This window comes from Chiloscyllium plagiosum, unplaced genomic scaffold, assembly GCF_037043375.1.
Source record: "Chiloscyllium plagiosum isolate Xiang-an unplaced genomic scaffold, Cpla_swu_hap1 HiC_scaffold_27, whole genome shotgun sequence".
Classification (NCBI taxonomy): domain Eukaryota; kingdom Metazoa; phylum Chordata; class Chondrichthyes; order Orectolobiformes; family Hemiscylliidae; genus Chiloscyllium; species Chiloscyllium plagiosum.
Window position 1 is genome coordinate 18,711,716 of NW_028270165.1, and position 19,745 is coordinate 18,731,460.

A 19,745-nucleotide genomic window follows, 5' to 3' on the forward strand; every position below is an offset into this window, starting at 1 on the left:
AATGAACAGGGGTGCAGAGGGTGGGGGGGAAGAGGGGGGGAGAGAGAGAGAGAGAGAATGGATAGGGGAGCAGAGGGTAGGGGGAGAGTGAGAGAAAATGGATAGGGGACAGAGGGTGGAGGGGAGGAGAAAGACTTGGGGACAAAGAATGGGGGGCAGAAAATGAGGGGGAGAGAGAGAGAATGGCTGGGCAGAGAGATTTGGTGAGTGCAGACTGTAAGGAGAGAGAGAAAATGCATGGGGACAGTGGGCTGGGATAGTGACAGCTCAAATCCCACCTTACCCAGGAATGGTGTCAGTGTTCCATGAACTGGAACCCACTCCATCCACAGCAGACTTGGGTGCAGTCGTTTCTCAATAGACAGTAGATTCATATAATCCATACGGGCCATTCGGCCCATAAAATTCAGACTGACCTTCCAAACAGCATCCCACCCACTTTCCCTGCAGTTCCCCATAGTGAACCCACCCTAGGTTGCAGATGCCTGGACACTTCAGCATAGCCAATCCACCCTAAACTTCAGATGGTTAGACTGTCAGAGGAAACTGGAGCACCCAGAGTTCACCCACGCAGACACAAAGGTGAGAACATGCCAAAGTCCACACAGAGAGCTGCATGAGAGTGGAATTGAACCCAAGTCCGTGGTACTGTGAGGCAGTGGTGCTAACCACTGAGCCACCGTGCCACCTAGAGGTTTGAAGTTCTGCTTTGTCTTTGTAGCTTCTGACTTCTCATGAGCCTTCAGCAGCGGCTCTCTCCTCCTGACATTGTTAGACCACGCCTTTTCCATTTCTCCAGCCCTGAGCACACCGGTTCCCAAATCCTGGCGCCAGGCAGACACTGATGCAATCTGGTCTTCTGCTGCCAACTGCAGAGAATGGTAACAATCCCTGCCACTATTCTCTCCCTGACCACCACTGCCCCCTCCCCAACATTGTTCGTACTCCAACCACGCAGCCAGTTAGCTCCTCACTCGTGCAGACCTCTCTCAGATCCCCTTTATTAGATTAGATTACTTACAGTTTGGAAACAGGCCCTTCGGCCCAAAAAGTCCACACCGCCCCGCCGAAGTGCAACCCACCCATACATCTACCCCTTACCTAACACTACGGGCAATTTAGCATGGCTAATACACCCGACCTGCACATCTTGGGACTGTGGGAGGAAACCGGAGCACCCGGAGGAAACCCACACAGACACGGGGAGAATGTGCAAACTCCATACAGTCAGTCGCCTGAGGTGGGAATTGAACCCGGGTCTCTGGTGCTGTGAGGCAGCAGTGCTAACCACTGTGCCACCGTGCCACCCGTTCTGTCTGACTTGTGCTGACATCCTCCTGACCCTGTCCACTGACCCAGTCAGAAGGCTTTGTCCGTAGAGGAAAGACCATCTCCCAGAATAAAGTGTCCAGTTAACTTTCCCCTTTTCCCCCAACGTGTCTGCAACCCGGCTTCCAGCTGCATCTTTCTGAGCCGAAGGTCCACCAGCCTGTGTTTGCCCTGGATCACAGCATCCAGAGCGTCTCAACTTCCGCAAATCGAAAGACAAGGCCCACCCTGCCCTCTCCAATGTGTATTGTGTAACTGCTTAATCATTTCTGGTGGCTGAGCGGAGGCTGATAGCCAAATTTGGAACCCCATGAGGGTGGCCTCAACTGGGACATTGGGTTCATGTCACACGACAGGTGACCCCACTACACTATACACTCTCTCTCTCTCACTCTCATACTCATGCTCGCACTCAGACACACACACATGCACACACCCTCTCACAGGCTTATACTCCATTATTCACACACTTTACTAAGCACGCACATACACAGACACACACATCAGTCTATGGTGTGAATTTGCAATTGCAGGATTTTAATTGCAAGTACATTCTATTTTGCTCAAAAAACGCACAATCTTCAGACAGTCTATCCATGTAATATGTTATAAATTCTACGATGGAAATAGAACCAGTCTGACTCAAAATTGGGATACAGACAGACTCTGACATGAGTGAATCTCATGGGATATTTTTTTCCCAGAATATGGTTTCATCATTAGATTCTGAACTCCAGATTTCTGACTGAATTCGAATTCTGCCATCTGCCACAGTGTGATTCGAACCCAGGAGTCCCCAGAGCTGGGTTGATAGTCCAGTCGATAATGGCACTCGGCTGTCATTCCTTCAATCACCCTGCAATGGCCTCCACAGGTGGGAGGAGGGGGTTAAGCCCTTCCCACACTGACAGCAGGTGAGCAGGCTGTCTCTGGTGTGGGACCCGCTGGTGCGTCTGCAGGCTGGAAGAATCAATGAATTTCTTCCTGCATTCAGAGCAGGTGATTGGCCGCTCCCTGTTGTGGACCCGCTGGTGAGCTTCTAAAATCTCAAAACAAATAATCAAGAAAGAACCCACTCTATTCACTACCGCAAACTTACAGCAAGGCTACACATTAAAAACTATGCACTTCTCTGTTCCTGTGCTGTGAGCTCTCCCACACAGATTCCACCAAGACCAGTTGTGAATTTTGCTGTTTGTTAATTTTTCCTAGACGCACTCCAATGTTCAGAGATACATGATTTCAAACAACAAAGGCAGTAACTACAGAGATTCACTGCTGTGTCAGCTAGCAGTGTAGGATTTTCTCTCTCTCTCTCTTTCAGACCATGTGCTCGCTGCCTTTAGCTGTCTTTCTCTCTTTTAAAAGTGCTGTTGACTTGATTTTTTTACTCCAAAGCTCCAAAACAATGCAACAGTATATAAAACAGTAAGTGCTGCTCCTGGAATTCAAGGAAATCGCCTCCAACACTGAAAATATCTTTAAAAAAGAGCAGCTCTTACAGCCACAAATTTTCCGGTCCTCCATCTTGGATTAGTTCTTGGTGAACATTCCCATCTCCCAGGTTACAGTTATTCAAATAATCTGCTTTTGTATTTTTGCTACCAAAGTGGATAACCTCACATTGATCCACACTAAACTGCTCCTGCCATACATTTACCCACTCACTCAGCCTGTCCAAATAACGCTGCATCCTCCTCACAGCTCACCCTTCCACCCAGCTTTGTGTCATCTGCAATTTGTGATATATTCCAATTAGTTTTCTCATCTAAATCACTGACATATTCTGTGAATACCTGGGGTCCTAGTCCCAATCCCTGCAGTTCCCCAATCATGAATCATTATACAACATCGATCTGACGGATCCTCCCTGACTGACCGTACAAATAGCAGATGTTAGCCTGATGTTCATAATTGACAGAGACCTGATAAGCAATTATGAACCACTGAAATACTAAATCACAGAAGCAGGCCATTCAGCCCATTGTGTCCATGCAATTCTCTAAATGAGCTTTCTGACGTTGTGCCATTTTCCTGACATTTCCTTGGAAACTGGTACATTGCTTGTCATCAAATAATTGTCCAATGCCCTTAATTGAACCTGCTTCAACCACTGTTCCATGCAATGTCTTCCAGATATATTTACTCACTGTGTAAAATTTCTTTCTCACATCACATTTTCTTTCTTGTAATCAACTTTAAATTTGCGTTCTTATTCTCAATGCTTTTACCATGGTGAACAGTTTTTCACTGTCTTTTCTGGGTATGATTTTCATCATGATTTTCAAAACTTCTTTGAAATCTGGCTTCAGAGAGCAGTCCATGAGGCCAAGCCCATCAACAATTCCAGCCTCGGGCGACTGTCTGTGTGGAGTTTGCACATTCTCCCCGTGTCTGCGTGGGTTTCCTCCAGGTGCTCTGGTTTCCTCCCACAGTCCAAAGATGTGCAGGTCAGGTGAATTGGCCATGTTAAAATGCCCATTGTGCTAGGTGCTTAGTCAGAGGGCAATGGATCTGGATGGGTTACTCTTCAGAGAGTCAGTGTGGACTTGTTGGGCTGAAGGGCCTGTTTCTACACTGCAGGGAATCTAATCTAATAAAACAATACAGAAACAACCGAGCATCTAAAAGGACGGCTCCTCAGTCATCACTGTGAGCCCCACAGCAACCATTGTTACCCGGGCGGTGGTATTGGCCCACAGTTTGGAAAACTGTGATTTTCGCTACGACTACAAAAATTTTTTTAAGGCGGTTGTTGCTGAGAAGTTTAACCCTTTCTGTTCAGTAGGAAGTCAATGATGTATTTGGGTTTGAATGACATGTGGAGCAAGTGGATCACCGCTCCCTGGTATGCATGAGAGCATTGCATTCCAGATTAAGCAGGGAATTGGATCTCTTCCTACAGCCCGTACATACCTCTGGTAACTTCCCAGGGGACTGTGCTTGTGCGGCACAGGTCAGATCATTGGCTGGCTTAGAATGTTTTAGAATGTTACAGTACATAAGGAGGCCATTCAGACTATGATGTCAATAATAGTTCCTGAAACACCCACCCACTCTCTATCTCTATCTCCACCATCTTGCAACTGTCCAGCATCCTCGGTAGTATAGTGGTTAGTATCCCCACCTGTGACTCAGGAGACTGGGGGTACAATTCCCCATGAGGGAGGATTTGATATTTTTATGGATGTCTTGTAGCACAGAGGTAGTGACCATAACTCTAGATCGGGTTCAAGTCCTGCCTGCTCCAGAGTTCAAAAGTTCACAAATATAGGAGCAGAATTAGGTCATTTAGCCCATCAAGTCTGCTCCGCCATTCGATCAAGACTGCTCATCACCCCATTTTCCTGCTTTCTCCCAAACCCTTGAAAGGGTTCAGAAAAGATTTACATGGATGTTTCCAGGGTTGGAGAATTTGGGAGAGGCTTAATGGTCCAGGAGTGTTTTCCCTGGAGCTTCAGAGGGTAAGGGGTGACTGTATGAAGGTTTATAAAAAAATGAGGGGCATGGATAGGATAAAAACAAAAAGTGTTCAAAGTCTGTGAGAAGATTTGTAGCTCAGGTGCTCGTTGTTGTGGTTCTGTTCGCCGAGCTGGGAATTTGTGTTGCAGACGTTTCGTCCCCTGTCTAGGTGACATCCTCAGTGCTTGGGAGCCTCCTGTGAAGCGCTTCTGTGATCTTTCCTCCGGCATTTATAATGGTTTGAATCTGCCGCTTCCGGTTGTCAGTTCCAGCTGTCCGCTGCAGTGGTCAGTATATTGGGTCCAGGTTGATGTGCTTATTGATTGAATCTGTGGATGAGTGCCATGCCTCTAGGAATTCCCTGGCTGTTCTCTGTTTTGGCTTGTCCTATCATAGTAGTAACAGAGAACAGCCAGGGAATTCCTAGATGCAAAGCACTCATCCACAGATTCAATCAATAAGCACATCGACCTGGACCCAATATACCGACCACTGCAGCGGACAGCTGGAACTGACAACCGGAAGCGGCAGATTCAAACCACTACAAATGCCGGAGGAAAGATCACAGAAGCGCTTCACAGGAGGTTCCCAAGCACTTGGGATGTCACCTAGACAGGAGACGAAACGTCTGCAACACAAATTCCCAGCTCGGCGAACAGAACCACAACAACTTTTCCCTGGGGTGGGAAAGTCCAGAACTAAATGGCATTGGTTTAGGTTGAGAGGGGAAAGATATCAAAGGGACCTAAGAGGCAATGTTTTCACACAGAGGGTGTGCTTATATGGAATTAGCTGCCAGAAGAAGTGGTGGAGGCTGGTACAATTACAGCATTTAAAGGGCATCTGGATGGGTAGATGAATAGGAATGTTTTAGAGGATATGGACCAAGTGCTGGCAAATGGAACTAAATTAGGTTGGGATATCTGTCGGCATGGACAAGTTGGACTGAAGGGTCTGTTTCCGTGCTGCACATCTCTATCACTCTAACAAATAGTAAACGAACTGGTCTGCAATTTCCCACATATTGCCTCCCTCCCATTTTGAATACATTAGCATTTTTCCAATCCAATGAAACCATAAGATTATAAGACAGAGGAGCAGAAATAAGGCCATTCAGTCCATTGAGCCTGCTCCACCATTCAAAAACACATGGTCTTTTAAAGGGATCACGCAATGCTTTCCCCATTTTGCAATTTAACACACCACCAAATTCGAAATTCTTGCCACCCAACCTACAATTACAGAGGAACCACGATTATCCAAACGAGATGGGCGGGCACTATTTCATTCAGATAACTGATTATTTGGTTAATTGATTCAATGCCTGTCCTGTGGGGCTCAGTTTTCTGAAGTTTCCTTCTTCCTCACTCTGCCTGCCTTGCTCCCTCTGTCTGTCTCAGGGTTTGTTTCTGAGCAGACACACACTTTTGTGTGTAAGGGACCTGCAGCATTTCTGAAGCCCCGGGCGCCCCCCCCCCCCATCAGCTCCCGTGAGTATCCCGTCTGCCCACCCATCCCCTCTCTGGGGCAGCCGGACTGGACACCAACAGTAAGAATGCTGCTGCCCTTGGGGGGGGGGGGGGGGTTAAGTCTCAAAATAGTGCACACACTACTTTTATTTGCAACAGGTTCCACCTTTGCCCTGTACAGGATAATGTTGGAGTGATTATCTGGGGAAGGGAATTTAGGGTACTCCCCTGTATAGAACTCCAGGGGAAGTGTGGGAGAGAGATAAGCCAAGCAGTCAGTCATTGGGAGATGGTGCCTGGGCTCCCATAGATATCCAGGATTGCTGACAGCATTTCAGTAAGCTGAGTGCATTTTTAATCATTATAAACAAAAGGCTCAATCAGTATTGAAACACCTCTTTGATGTAATGTTTCTATCGGGACCTTGAGATCTTCTTCGGATAATCCAATATTCGGATAATTGAGTTTCCTCTGTACTCTATCCAACTTCACAACACATCACTTCTGGAAGATGGCATTTCAAATCTGCTATTAAATTAAGAAAGAGAGGGTTTGGGGTCCTTTCTCAAAATCTTTAGAAGGGGTGGGCATGGGTCTGGTCTGGTCCATAACAGCTGTCACTAACTTGGTTACCACCAGTACTGCCATCAGCTTATAGTACCCAATAGCTGCCAATTATGGCCACATTGATGTGTTTTTTTTGGCTCAGAGTAGGATATGGTCTGAATACTTGCCTGCAACACAGACCTTTATGGATCAGGCAAGAACCCCTCAAAAAAATGTGAAGAATTTAGGCCACACCCTAACTTGTTAATTTATTTTTTAGGCAATTTCACAAAATTTATTTAGTGAACTGGATATTCCAGGACTGATGCAGCTGGTCAAACCACTCAGTTCCAGACAAAACAATTTATTTACACACTACAGATGAAACACAAACAAAAGAAAATAGAATTGAGAATAACTTATATGAAAACTCAACTGACTATTGCAACTTAACAAAGCTGTTCCAATTTCGCAACATCCTGTGAACACACCTCTTGGCAAAAGGTAAATTTGAACACAGGTTCTTACAGGCAGGAGAGATTTCAGAGAGTGGAGTCAGGCAAAATAATGTCTATTAAAGCAAGTTTCATTGTAGCTGCTTGTCTAGGTCCCCAGTAATTTTCTGACTCTGCTAAAACCAAACCAAACTGGGGAAAAAAACTGAGCTGGGAGAACTGGCCACTCCCCTTTCATTGTGCAACTGTGTTTAAAAAATCTCTAAAGGCTTCCTCTGGTTGTTGATTCAGGCAGTGTCTGTTAGCCATTTCCACACCACTGCTTTTACAACCCTTCTTGAAAAAAACCAAGGACAGTATAAAATTGTTAAAGGGGCAGAATCGTCCCATCACCATGTAATATGGGTTCTTGTGGAGGCAGATGTCTTGAAGTTTATTAAAAACACTCATTATTTGCACCGTTACAAGATCTCAGACTGAGACACAGACTGGATTCTGGGCTCATTGATGCATCACATGACTAGAACACAACCTGTGGCCAACTGAGTGACCACCTATTGCATTGTGACTACTGAAGTGAGGGAACAGACTTTGTTGTGGAATGCCACATTGTGAGGTGATCTAACTGCGTGTAATGTGCATGGTCTTTCTGCAATCCATGCAAAGCTACACGAGACTTCATCCTCTCATCTTCAAAAAGGAAGATGCCGGAACTTCAGTTTTAATCCTAGGTTCTAAAATGGCCACTGCAGACTGCAGGATATTTCTCTCTCCATGGAAGCAGGGATACAAAATCCCCAGGACCTAATCAGGTGTACCTGAGAACTCTGTGGGAAGCTAAAGAAGTGATTGCTGGGCCTCTTGCTGTGATATTTGTATCATTGATAGTCACAGGTGAGGTGCTGGATACTGGAGGTTGGCAAACGTGGTGCCACTGTTTAGGAAAGGTGGTAAGGACAAGCCAGGGAACCATAGACCAGTGAGCCTGACCTCGGTGGTGGGTAAGTTGTTGGAGGGAATCCTGAGGGACAGGATATATGTGTATTTGGAAAGATAAGGACTGATTAGGGATAGTCAACGTGGCTTTGTGCTTGGGAAATCATGTCTCACAAATTTGAGTTTTTTAAAGAAGTAACAAAGAGGATTGATGAGGGCGGAGCGGTAGATGTGATCTATATGGACTTCAGTAAGGTATTCGACAAGGTTCCCCATGGGAGACTGATTAGCAAGGTTAGGTCTCATGGAATACAGCGAGAACTAGCCATTTGGATACAGAACTGGCTCAAAGGTAGAAGACAGAGGGTGGTGGTGGAGGGTTGTTTTTCAGACTGGAGGCCTATGACCAGTGGAGTGCCACAAGGATTGGTGCTGGGTCCTCTACTTTTTGTCATTTACATAAATGATTTGGATGTGAGCATAAGAGGTACAGTAAGTAAGTTTGCAGATGACACCAAAATTGGAGGTGTAGTGGACAGCAAAGAGGGTTTGATTTTAGCAGAGTCAGAAAACTACTAGGGACCTAGACAACAGGATCTTGACTAGATGGGCCAATGGGCTGAGAAGTGGCAGATGGAGTTTAATTTAGATAAATGTGAGGTGCTGCATTTTGGGAAAGCAAATCTTAGCAGGACTTATACACTTAATGGTAAGGTCCTAGAGAGTGTTGCTGAACAAAGAGACCTTGGAGTGCAGGTTCATAGCTCCTTGAAAGTTGAGTCGCAGGTAGATAGGATAATGAAAAAGGCGTTTGGTATGCTTTCCTTTATTGGTCAAAGTAGCGGGTACAGGAGTTGGGAGGTCATGTTGCGACTGTACAGGACATTGGTTAGACCATTGTTGGAATATTGCGTGCAATTCTGGTCTCCTTCCTATCGGAATGATGTTGTGAAACTTGAAAGGGTTCAGAAAAGATTTACAAGGATGTTGCCAGGGTTGGAGGATTTGAGATATGGGGAGAGGCTGAACAGGCTGGGGCTGTTTTCCCTGGAACATTGGAGGCTGAGAGGTGACCTTATAGAGGTTTACAAACTTATGAGGGGCATGGTTAGGGTAAATAGGCAAAGTCTTTTCCCTGGGGTCGCAAGTCCAGAATTAGAGGGCATAGGTTTAGAGTGAGAGGAGAAAGATATAAAAGAGACCGAATGGGCAACTTTTTCACACAAAGGGTGGTACGGGTATGGAATGAATTGCCAGAGGAAGTGGTGGAGGCTGGTACAATTGCAATATTTAAGAGGCATTTGGATGGGTATATGAATAGGTAGAGTTTGGAGGGATATGGGCCGGGTGTTGGCAGGTGGGACTAGATTGGGTTGGGATATCTGGTCGGCATGGGCGGGTTGGACCGAAGGGTCTGTTTCCATGCTGTACATCTCTGTGACTCTATGAATGTAGAGGCTGCTTGGTTTAACATTAGTCACAGGGAGAAATGCTGCAATCAGTTAATAAGGAAAATAAATTGTGACATTTATAATCTTGTTGCAATCAGGCAGAGTTAACAAAGGATTGTGAAAGGGACTCACTCATTGGGACATCTATTTTAAGAAAGTAACAAGCAATGTGGATCATTCAATTTGATTTGCTTTGCTTTATTATTGTCGCATGTACCTAAGTACAGTGAAAGGTTTTGTTTTGTGTGCAGATTATACCACACAAGGTGCATCAGAGCAACAGAACAGAGCGAGGAATGCAATGTAACGGCTGCAGAGAAGGTGCACAAAGAGTGAAATCAACAATAAATTTGAAATTTGAAGTGTCCAGTCAACGGTCTAATCCAGGGTCGGAGGGGTCTTTGATGTTGGCTGAGTTCCTGAGGCAGCAGGAAGTACACATGGAGTCAATGGTTGGAAGGTTGTCTTGTGTGATGGACTGGGCTGTGTTTGCAACTGTATGTAGTTTCTTTCGGTCCTAGGCACAGCAGTTGCCGTACCAAGCCGCAATGCATCCAGAAAGAATGCTTTCAATGGTGCAGCCATAAACGTTGCTAAGAGTCTTTACAGATATGCTGAATTGCCTTAGCTTCCTGAAAAATGTTAAGTGAGTGCACAAAGGTTTGGCAATTGGAGTAAAATGTTAATAAATGTGAAGTCATCCATTTTGGTTGGCATAACAGTAAAAAGGATTATTACTTGAATGGTTAAAATAATTGCAATATGCTGCTGCACAGAGGGACCTGGGTGTCCTTGTGCATGAATTACAGAAGGTTGGTCTGCAGGTACAGTAGGTATTTAAGAAGGCAAATGGAATTTTGTCTTTCATCGCTAAAGCGATCGAGATTAAAAGTAGGAAGGTTATGTTGCATCTGTTTCGGGTGCTGGTGAGGCTACACCTGGAGTGCTGTGTGCAGTAATATGCTCCTCATTTAAGAAAGGATGTACTGGCACTGGAGTGTGTGCACAGGAGGTTCACTAGGTTAATTCCAGAGGTGAGGATATTGGCTTATGAGGAGAAACTGAGTAGACTGGGATTATGTTATTGGAATTTAGACAAAAGAGGTGGCATCTTATAGAAACACGTAAAATTATGAAAGAAATATATAAGACAGACTTAGAGAGGATGTTTCCACTGGCAGGTGAAACCAGGATAAGAAGGCAGAGCCTCAAAATTAGGGGGGAGCCGATTTAGGACTGAGTTGAGCAGCACTTTCTTCACACAGAAGTGGCTGTGAACTTGTGGAATTCCCTGCCCAGTGAAGTAGTTGAGGCTACTTCAGTAAATGTTTTTAAAGCTAAGATAAATAATGTTTTGAGCAGTGAAGGAATTAAGGGATACGGTGAGAGGGTGGGTACGTGGAGCTGAGGCCACGAAAAGATCAGCCATGATGTTACTGAATGTTGAAGTGGACTCGAAGGGCCCGTTGGCCGACTCCTGCTCCTAGTTCTTATGAAGTAGAGGAACCCATGGATGTACTGATATTCCAGAAGTCTTTTGGTATGGTGCCACATCGAAAGTCATTATTCAAAATAAGAGCTCATCTTGTCCAGGTCATTTAACAGCGTGGATAGAGCGTTGGTGAGTAAGTGAACAGGCAACAGTCATCAAAATGCTGTGGTTCTGTTCGCCGAGCTGGAAGTTTTTGTTGCAAACGTTTCGTCCCCTGCCTAGGTGACATCCTCAGTGCTTGGGAGCCTCCTGTGAAGCGCTTCTATGGTGTTTCCTCCGGCATTTATAGTGGCCTGTCCCTGCCGCTTCCGGTTGTCAGTTTCAGCTGTCCGCTGTAGTGGCCGGTGTATTGGGTCCAGGTCTATGTATTTGTTGATGGAGTTTGTGGATGAGTGCCAAGCTTCTAGGAATTCCCTGGCTGTTCTATGTTTCGCTTGCCCTATAATGGTAGTGTTGTTCCAGTCAAATTCATGTTGTTTGTCGTCTGCGTGTGTGGCTACTAGGGATAGCTGGTCGTGTCGTTTCGTGGCTAGTTGATGTTCGTGGATGCGGATCGTTAGCTGTCTTCCTGTTTGTCCTATATAGTGTTTTGTGCAGTCCTTGCATGGGATTTTGTACACTACGTTAGTTTTGCTCATGTGTGAGAAGATTTGTAGCTCGGGTGCTCGTTGCTGTGGTTCTGTTCGCCGAGCTGGAAGTTTTTGTTGCAAACGTTTCGTCCCCTGTCTAGGTGACATCCTCAGTGCTTGGGAGCCTCCTGTGAAGCGCTTCTGTGGTGTTTATGAGCAAAACTAACGTAGTGTACAAAATCCCATGCAAGGACTCCACAAAACACTATATAGGACAAACAGGAAGACAGCTAACAATCCGCATCCACGAACATCAACTAGCCACGAAACGACACGACCAGCTATCCCTAGTAGCCACACACGAGGACGACAAGCAACATGAATTTGACTGGGACAACACTACTATTATAGGGCAAGCGAAACAAAGAACAGCCAGGGAATTCCTAGAAGCTTGGCACTCATCCACAAACTCCATCAACAAATACATAGACCTGGACCCAATATACCGGCCACTACAGCGAACAGCTGAAACTGACAACCGGAAGCGGCAGGGACAGGCCACTATAAATGCCGGAGGAAACACCACAGAAGCGCTTCACAGGAAGCTCCCAAGCACTGAGGATGTCATCTAGACAGGGGACGAAACGTTTGCAACAAAAACTTCCAGCTCGGCGAACAGAACCACAGCAACGAGCACCCGAGCTACAAATCTTCTCACAAATTTTGAGTCATCAAAATGTTTCGGGTTGTCAAGGAGTGATGAATGGAACACAGTGCAAGGGCTTCCATTTTTTTTCACAATGTCTTTTCACAGCTTTGATGATGGAAGTATCTGCAAAGGTGTTCAATTTGGTGATGGACCAAACCTAGGTAGGAAACTCATGTACAAACGGGGAATAAAACAACTGGAAAGTGTGACTGACAGGTTGGGACCAGGCAAGATTGGAGTTTAATGCAGGAAAACCTGTCCAACTTAAATGAAATGTTCTCATTTCTGATAAGGGGGTAGAATATAAAGTCAGGGTGTTTTCCTCCATTTGTCAGTGGGTATTGGGAAGACCACCATATTTGGTTTCTTTACTTAGTAAATGCATTCAAAGCAGTTCATAACTTAATTTACTCAACTTATAATCAGAGTCAAGGGGTTGTCGGGTTGCGATGTTATCAGTTAGAGCTTATAAAAATCAGATGATCTGATGGAGATGTATAACATCCTGTGAGGACTTAACAATGTGAATGGATGAATGCCATTGTGCCAGAGACTAGAAATGAGTGGACCCAGTTAACAAATAGGTGGCCACTCATTTAAGAGAGGAGAGTTATGTTTTTCTCTGAAGGCTTCCTCTGTCTTTAAAATTCACTTCTTTAGAGAGCAGAATGAGATAGAACAGAGATTAGCACCGCTGCCTCACAGCATCAGGGACCTGAGTTTGATTCCACCCTTGGACGACTGTCTGGGCTGAGTTTGCACATTCTCCCCCGGTGTCTGTTTGGATTTCCTCTGGGTGCTCCAGGCTCCTTCTTCTAGGAGGGGGACAGCATGGAATTACAATCGAAATAAAGCTTCCTCTACTCTTAAATTGATAGCGAAGCTACCGCGACACTGTCCCAAACAAACACTGCCAAGATAGGCACAGCATTGGCTTGGATACAGAGTAAAACTCCCTCTACGCTTTCCTATTCAAACACTCCCAGGACAATGACAGCAGAGGATTAAATAAACAGTAGAACTTCTTCCATTCTGACTGACACTTGGTATGTTCTACACCAATCCTCAAGGATAATTCAGAAGTGAGACTATTATCTGGCACTGAATTCACACTTCCTAATGGGAAATGACAGGTCCAGAAAATCATCTAGTGAAACACAGATAAAGCACACACAATGCACAACAGAACCAGAATTTTATTGGGATCAAAGACTTTTAAATGAGAGGAGACACGGTCCTTGCAACAATCCGAATGTGAGCTGGACAATTTTCTCACTCTCATCAGTTTCTCTGGGGATGCAGTGTCCACCTCACAGCTGTCTGATTAATTCATCTGTTCTCATTCAGAGTGAGTTGTGGCTGACCACATGGTGGCCTGGGGTCAAGAGGTTAGAGGGTAAAGGTCAACTTGGATAGAGGGGATCTTGTGTCATGCTAGTGAGGTCGGGTGTTGCTGATTTACTCAACTTATAATAATCAGGGACAAGGGGATGTCAGAGTGGGCTTGTATCAGTTCAAGCTTAGAAGAACCAGATGATCTGATGGAGGTGTATGACATCCGCAGAAGACTTAATGTGAATGTAATGTCCACTCATTTCTAGCCAGACACAAGCCTCTCATTTAAGATAAGACAGTTTTGTTTTTCTCTCAAAGATTCCCGAATCTTTGAAATTCACTTTTTTAGGGAGCAGCATGGAGTGGTGGTACAGTGGTTAGCACTGCTGCCTCACGGCATCAATGACCCTACTGTTGTGTTATTTTAAGAGCACTTTACATATATCAATCAATAGTATACAGTTGTTTTATGGTTATCGTTATCCAGTTACAATTAGTGGTTCTGGTTATTTCATCTGCCTTACCTTATTGTATTCAACCAACTACAGCATCTAGGCACTTTCCGAATTACAAAATCCAATGTTCGCACAGTATTTTTCTTTTTGTCATGACCGTTACCTTGAATACTGACTTGTGACCTCCTTATTGCTCTCAAAGTTCCTCATTTATCCATACATTGTCAAGGTTTTACTTTAGTCGAATGTGTTCCTGGCTTTTTGCAGTTAGCACCCGATCTTCTGCCCTGGTCAACATTTTCCCTTCCAGGTCTATACTGAGGATTTCATGAGAAACCTCAGAATGTGGTGAGACTGTGGAACTCACGACCATCGCAACAGGTTGGCATGAAAAGCATTACAACCAAGGGTAAGCCAGCCAATACAAATGAATGTCACTGTCACCAGATTCACAACACAATGAAATTAAAACATGCAAAGTCCCTCAAAATTTCTCAATTGTTCCTAACCAGACTTGATGAAGAACAGATCTTGCACACCAAAATTATAATTTAAGCAAAAACCAACAATTATAAATACAGAAACTTTGCTAGGGCAAAGTTAAACAAGATAATCTAATTAATAGCAATGATCATTTCCCCACCATCTCAGAAACAGAGACTGAAGAAAGAAAATTTTAAAATTACCAATTCAAAAATGGATTGCCAAGCATTTGTGCAATCCTTAGACAATGGGTTGTTCACAGGCACGTAACTGTAAATCTAAATTCAAAGTCACTGCTGAATACGAATGGACACCCCAAAGTATTTAGCTATTTATTGCAGACCAGTTCCCAGAAAGAGCCAACAAATCTTTATGTGGGCAGAAAAAACTAGAAAGAACACTCCTGGCCACAATGAGCAGCAATGCCCACTGGAAGCAAAGTTGGGGTGGGGGGGGGGGGGCACGCTGACTCTCCCACTGCACTCACTGTCAGAATGGGAAGGATTCAGTCCTGGGAGTGACCCACAGCAGTGTCACCGGCAGAATCAGATTGTTGAGAGCACTGGTGCTTCCGCAAGTTGCAGGATGATGAGAACCTCCGCCCACACGAGGGACAGGACAACGGCCTATCCCCAGTGTGGATCCGCTGGTGCCTCAGCAGGTTGGAGGAATTGCTGAAGGCTTTCCTGCACTTGGGGCAGGGGAAGGGCCTCTCCCCCGTGTGGACCCGCTGATGGGCCAGTAGGTGGGATGTCTGGGTAAAGCCCTTCCCACACTCGGGGCAGGCAAATGCCCTCTCCCCGGTGTGGACCTGCTGGTGCCTCAGCCAGGCAGAGGTATCCTTGAAGGCCTTCCTGCACTTGGGGCAAGTGAAGGGCTTCTCCCCTGTGTGGACCCCCTGGTGCCTCTTCAGGTGGGAGGAATTGCTGAAAGTCTTCCCGCACTCTGGGCAGGCAAACGGCTTATCTCCAGTGTGGACTCGCTGGTGCCTCTGCAGGTGGGAGCTATTACTGAAGGCCTTCCCGCACTCGGGGCAGCCGAATGGCCTCTCCCCCGTGTGGATCCGCTGGTGCATCAGCCGGGCAGAGGAATTGCTGAAGCCCTTCCCGCACTCGGGGCAGCTGAAGGGCCTCTCCCCTGTGTGGACCCGGTGGTGCCTCAGCCGGGCGGAGGAATTGCTGAATGTCTTCCCGCATTCAGGGCAGCTGAAGGGTTTCTCCCCCGTGTGGACCCGGTGGTGGGTCTGGAAGGCAGAGGAATAGCTGAAGGCCTTCCTGCACTCAGGGCAAGTGAATGGCTTATCAGCTGTGTGGACCAGCTGGTGCCTTTGCAGGTGGGAGGAACTGCTAAAGGTCTTCCCACAGTCGGGGCAGCTGTAGGGTCTCTCCCCTATGTGGACCTGCCGGTGCCTCAGCAGGTGGGAGGAATTGCTAAAGCCTTTTCCGCACTCATGACAGGAGAACGGCCTCTCCCCGGTGTGACTGCGCCGATGAGTGTCTAGGTCAGACGGGAAATGGAAGCCTTTCCCACAGTTGTCACACTTCCACGGTTTCTCCACAGGGCGGGATTCCTTGGGTTTCTCCATGACCGAAGCTTCATCCGCACACAAAAGCATGTACAGCTCTTCCTCGGCGTGAATTCCTCTTCCAAGGCCGTATAACTTTTTCAGGCTCCACACTCAGAGCGATGCAATAATAGGGTCTCTCATCTCGTCCCACTGATGCTGAAAACGTATTGAAACAGGAACGAAAAAGCTTGGTTCCTTCTCACAGAATCATAGTCGAAAATTGTTGCAGTCCTGATGAATTGAGTGACTGTCAGTCATTGACATGAAAGTGAGGACTGCAAATGCTGAAGAGTCAGAGTTGAAAAGTGCGATGCTGGAAAAAGCACAGCAGGTCAGGCAGCATCTGAGGAGCAGTAGAGTTGATGTTTTGGGCATAAGCCCTTGATCTGTTGATTTTGAAACTTCTGTCTTCAGATCTTCAAATACTCTTAAAAAAAAAATTACAAAAATCATCACTATCAGTCCAGGGTAGAAATTCAGAACAAGCAACTCTACTCTCTGCAGAACATTCTTTTCTTTTTCCACAAAATTGAAAGCACCATCTCTCTCTCTCTCTCTCTCTCTTTTTCTCGAGTTTTATCTTTCACGATGTTGGGATACTGCTGAGAGTGAGCAGGTCTGATTTGGGAAGCAAAAAGTGTCAATTCAGGATGAACCTACAGCTTCTGGAGAAATAACCAGACACAAAATGGTTAATGTCCGGGGAAGTGGTGAAGAAGAAATGAGACATCAAGGCATTGGCACCAACACCAGAGAAAAACTGAACATACAGACGTAGTAAATATTAGTGGCAAGCTAGAGTCATAGGGATATACAGCACAGAAACAGGTCCTTTGGTCCAACTCGTCCATGCTGACCAGATATCATAAACTAATCTAGTCCCATTTGATAGCACTTGACTCATATCCCTCTAAACCCGTCCTATTCATATAACCATTCAGATGCCTTTTAAAATGTTGTAATCACACCAGCCTCCACCACTTCCTCTGGCAGCTCATTCCTTGCACGCACCACCTTCTGCATGAAAAAGTTGCACGATGGGTCCCCTTTAAATCTCCCCTATCCTCACTCTAACCCTATTATCCTCTAATTCTGGACTCCCCCAATTCCCTACCTTGTCATCTATCATACCCTATCTATGCCCCTCATGATTTTATAAATGTGTATAAGGTCACACCTCAGCCTCCCTTGGGTAAACCTTACCCTTGGGTAAACAACCCCAGCCGATTCAGCTCAAACCCTGGCAACATTCTTGTAAATATTTTCTGAACCCTTTCAGGTTTCACAACATCCTTCCGATAGGAGGGAGACCAGAATTGCACACAATATTCCAAAAGTGGCCTAACCAATGTCCTATACATCCACAACATAACTGCCCAACTCCTCTACTCAGATGATTGGGAATATTTTCAAAATGCACAAAAACACGACCAGGAAAGAATGCAGGGACAAACTGAACTTTTGATGGTCAGCTTGGAAGCACCAATGCCTCAGGGCAAAGATCCTTTTGTTACACAATGATCGTTCAATTTTGTGACCAAAATAATTGGATTTATAATTACTTATATCAGATATTGTCATCATCTCAGGCAAGAACACAACCAATTTTTTTCAGACAGTACATTTACATGATTCGATACAATTCCCTATTCCTTACTTTACCAGAACATTATCAGGAATGGAGGGTTTGAATTATAAGGAGAGGCGAGATAGGCTAGGATGTTTTTCCGCTGGAGCCTAGAAAGTTGAGAGGTGACGTTGTAGAGGTTTAGAAAATCGTAAAAGTATAGATAAGGTGTCTTTTCCCTAGGGTTGGCAGAAAAGAAGCTCATAAAGTCAGTACCGTATGGAAACAAGCCCTGCAGCCCAACAAGTCCACACCAAGTCCAGAAGAGTAACTCACCTAGACATATTACCCAACATTTACCCCCGACCAATGCACCTGACCTGCACATACACCCTCACCCCCACGCTGTATTTCTTACCAGGTGCCACCTCCATGTTGCCTCCTCCTCCAGTCCCCGCCCCCACGCTGTATTCCAGACCAGGCACCGTCACCACCTCCTCCAGGTCCCGCCCCCACGCTGTATTCCATACCAGGTGCCACCTCCATGTCTTCTTCAAACACCACCAGGCATATATTTCCCTCCCCTCCCCTATCAGCATTCCGAAAAGACCACTCCCTCCGTGACTCACTCGTCAGGTCCACACCCCCCACCAACCCAACCTCCACTCCCGACACCTTCCCCTGCAACCGCAAGAAATGCAAAACTTGCGCCCACACCTCCCCCCTTACTTCCCTCCAAGGCCCCAAGGTATCCTTCCATATCCGCCACAAATTCACCTGCACTTCCACACACATCATTTATTGCATACGCTGCACCCAATTGGGGAGACAGGCTGTCTACTTGCGGAACGTTTCAGAGAACACCTCTGGGACACCCGGACCAACCAACCCAACCACCCCGTGGCTCAACACTTCAACTCCCACTCCACCAAGGACATGCAGATCCTTGGACTCCTCCATCGCCAGACCATAGCAACATGACGGTTAGAGGAAGAGCGCCTCATCTTCTGCCAAGGAACCCTCCAACCACAAGGGATGAACTCAGATTTCTCCAGTTTCCTCATTTCCCTTCCACCCACCTTGTCTCAGTCAAATCCCTCGAACTCAGCACCGCCTTCCTAACCTGCAATCTTCTTCCTGACCTCTCCGCCCCCACCCCCATTCCAGCCTATCACCCTCACCCTGACCTCCTTCCACCTATCGCATTTTCAACGCCCCTCCCCCAAGTCACTCCTCCCTACCTTTTATCTTAGCCTGCTGGACACACTTTCCTCATTCCTGAAAAAGGGCTCATGCCCGAAAGGTTGGTTGTTCTGCTCCTTGGATGATGCCTGACCTGCTGCTCCTTTCCAGCATCACATTTTCAGCTCTGATCTGCAGCCCTCACTTTCTCCACGTGGAGACTCTATCCAGCACCGGGCCTCTCCAGTCCAATGTGAGTTCCGGGTCGGTACCCAGGCCATCGCGACCGCCCCAGTACTCACCCGCAACCTCGGTCTCCGGTAACGCTGCCCCGGAATCTGCCGATAACAAAACTCGGACCGACCTCGACTTCATTCCAGCTTCTGACTCAAAGTAGACAGGCAGGAGGCTGAAAGAACACAGGGAGCCAGGCAGCAGCAGGAGGGGGAGAAGTCGACGTTTCTGGTGTAACTCTTCCTCAGGTTTGGGTGTGGGTGTCGGGGGAGCTGCAGATAAAGGGGGTTGTGGGGGCAGGGTGGCGGAGTGGGGATTGGTGTAGACAGGTGAGGGTTTGACGTGGTTGGCCAATTGGAGAAACGAATCCGGTTGGTGGCCGGCGGGGGGTTGGGGGGAGGGGAGGAGAGGGACGGTATTTGAAATTGGAGAACTCAATGGTGAGTCCTCCAGGCTGAAGGCTGCCCAAGGGGAAGTTGAGGTGTGGTTTGTCATGGCAATAGA

At 46.4% G+C, this 19,745-nt stretch overlaps 3 protein-coding genes across 4 annotated transcripts in view; 2 read left to right on the forward strand and 1 right to left on the reverse strand.

Moving 5' to 3' along the window:
- LOC148143330 (uncharacterized) overlaps positions 1-19,745 on the reverse strand; it is a 234,029-nt gene that overhangs the window by 43,055 nt on the left and 171,229 nt on the right. Inside the window, exon 4 of the mRNA XM_087975804.1 lies at positions 15,288-16,157. Within this exon, the coding sequence (XP_087831930.1) occupies positions 15,288-16,157 (870 nt within the window). The remainder of the gene's footprint in view (positions 1-15,287; positions 16,158-19,745) is intronic.
- The window catches only part of LOC148143331 (uncharacterized), a 195,349-nt gene that overhangs the window by 28,521 nt on the left and 147,083 nt on the right, over positions 1-19,745 (forward strand). Inside the window, exon 3 of one of the 2 annotated variants that reach the window (XR_015751166.1) lies at positions 9,900-10,338. The exons of the other annotated variant lie outside the window; for it this stretch is intronic. The gene's annotated coding sequence lies outside the window, so the exon portion shown is untranslated. Of the gene's footprint in view, positions 1-9,899; positions 10,339-19,745 lie in introns of those variants that run through there. 2 annotated transcript variants of the gene reach the window in all.
- LOC148143332 (uncharacterized) overlaps positions 1-19,745 on the forward strand; it is a 192,485-nt gene that overhangs the window by 18,071 nt on the left and 154,669 nt on the right. The window lies entirely within an intron of this gene.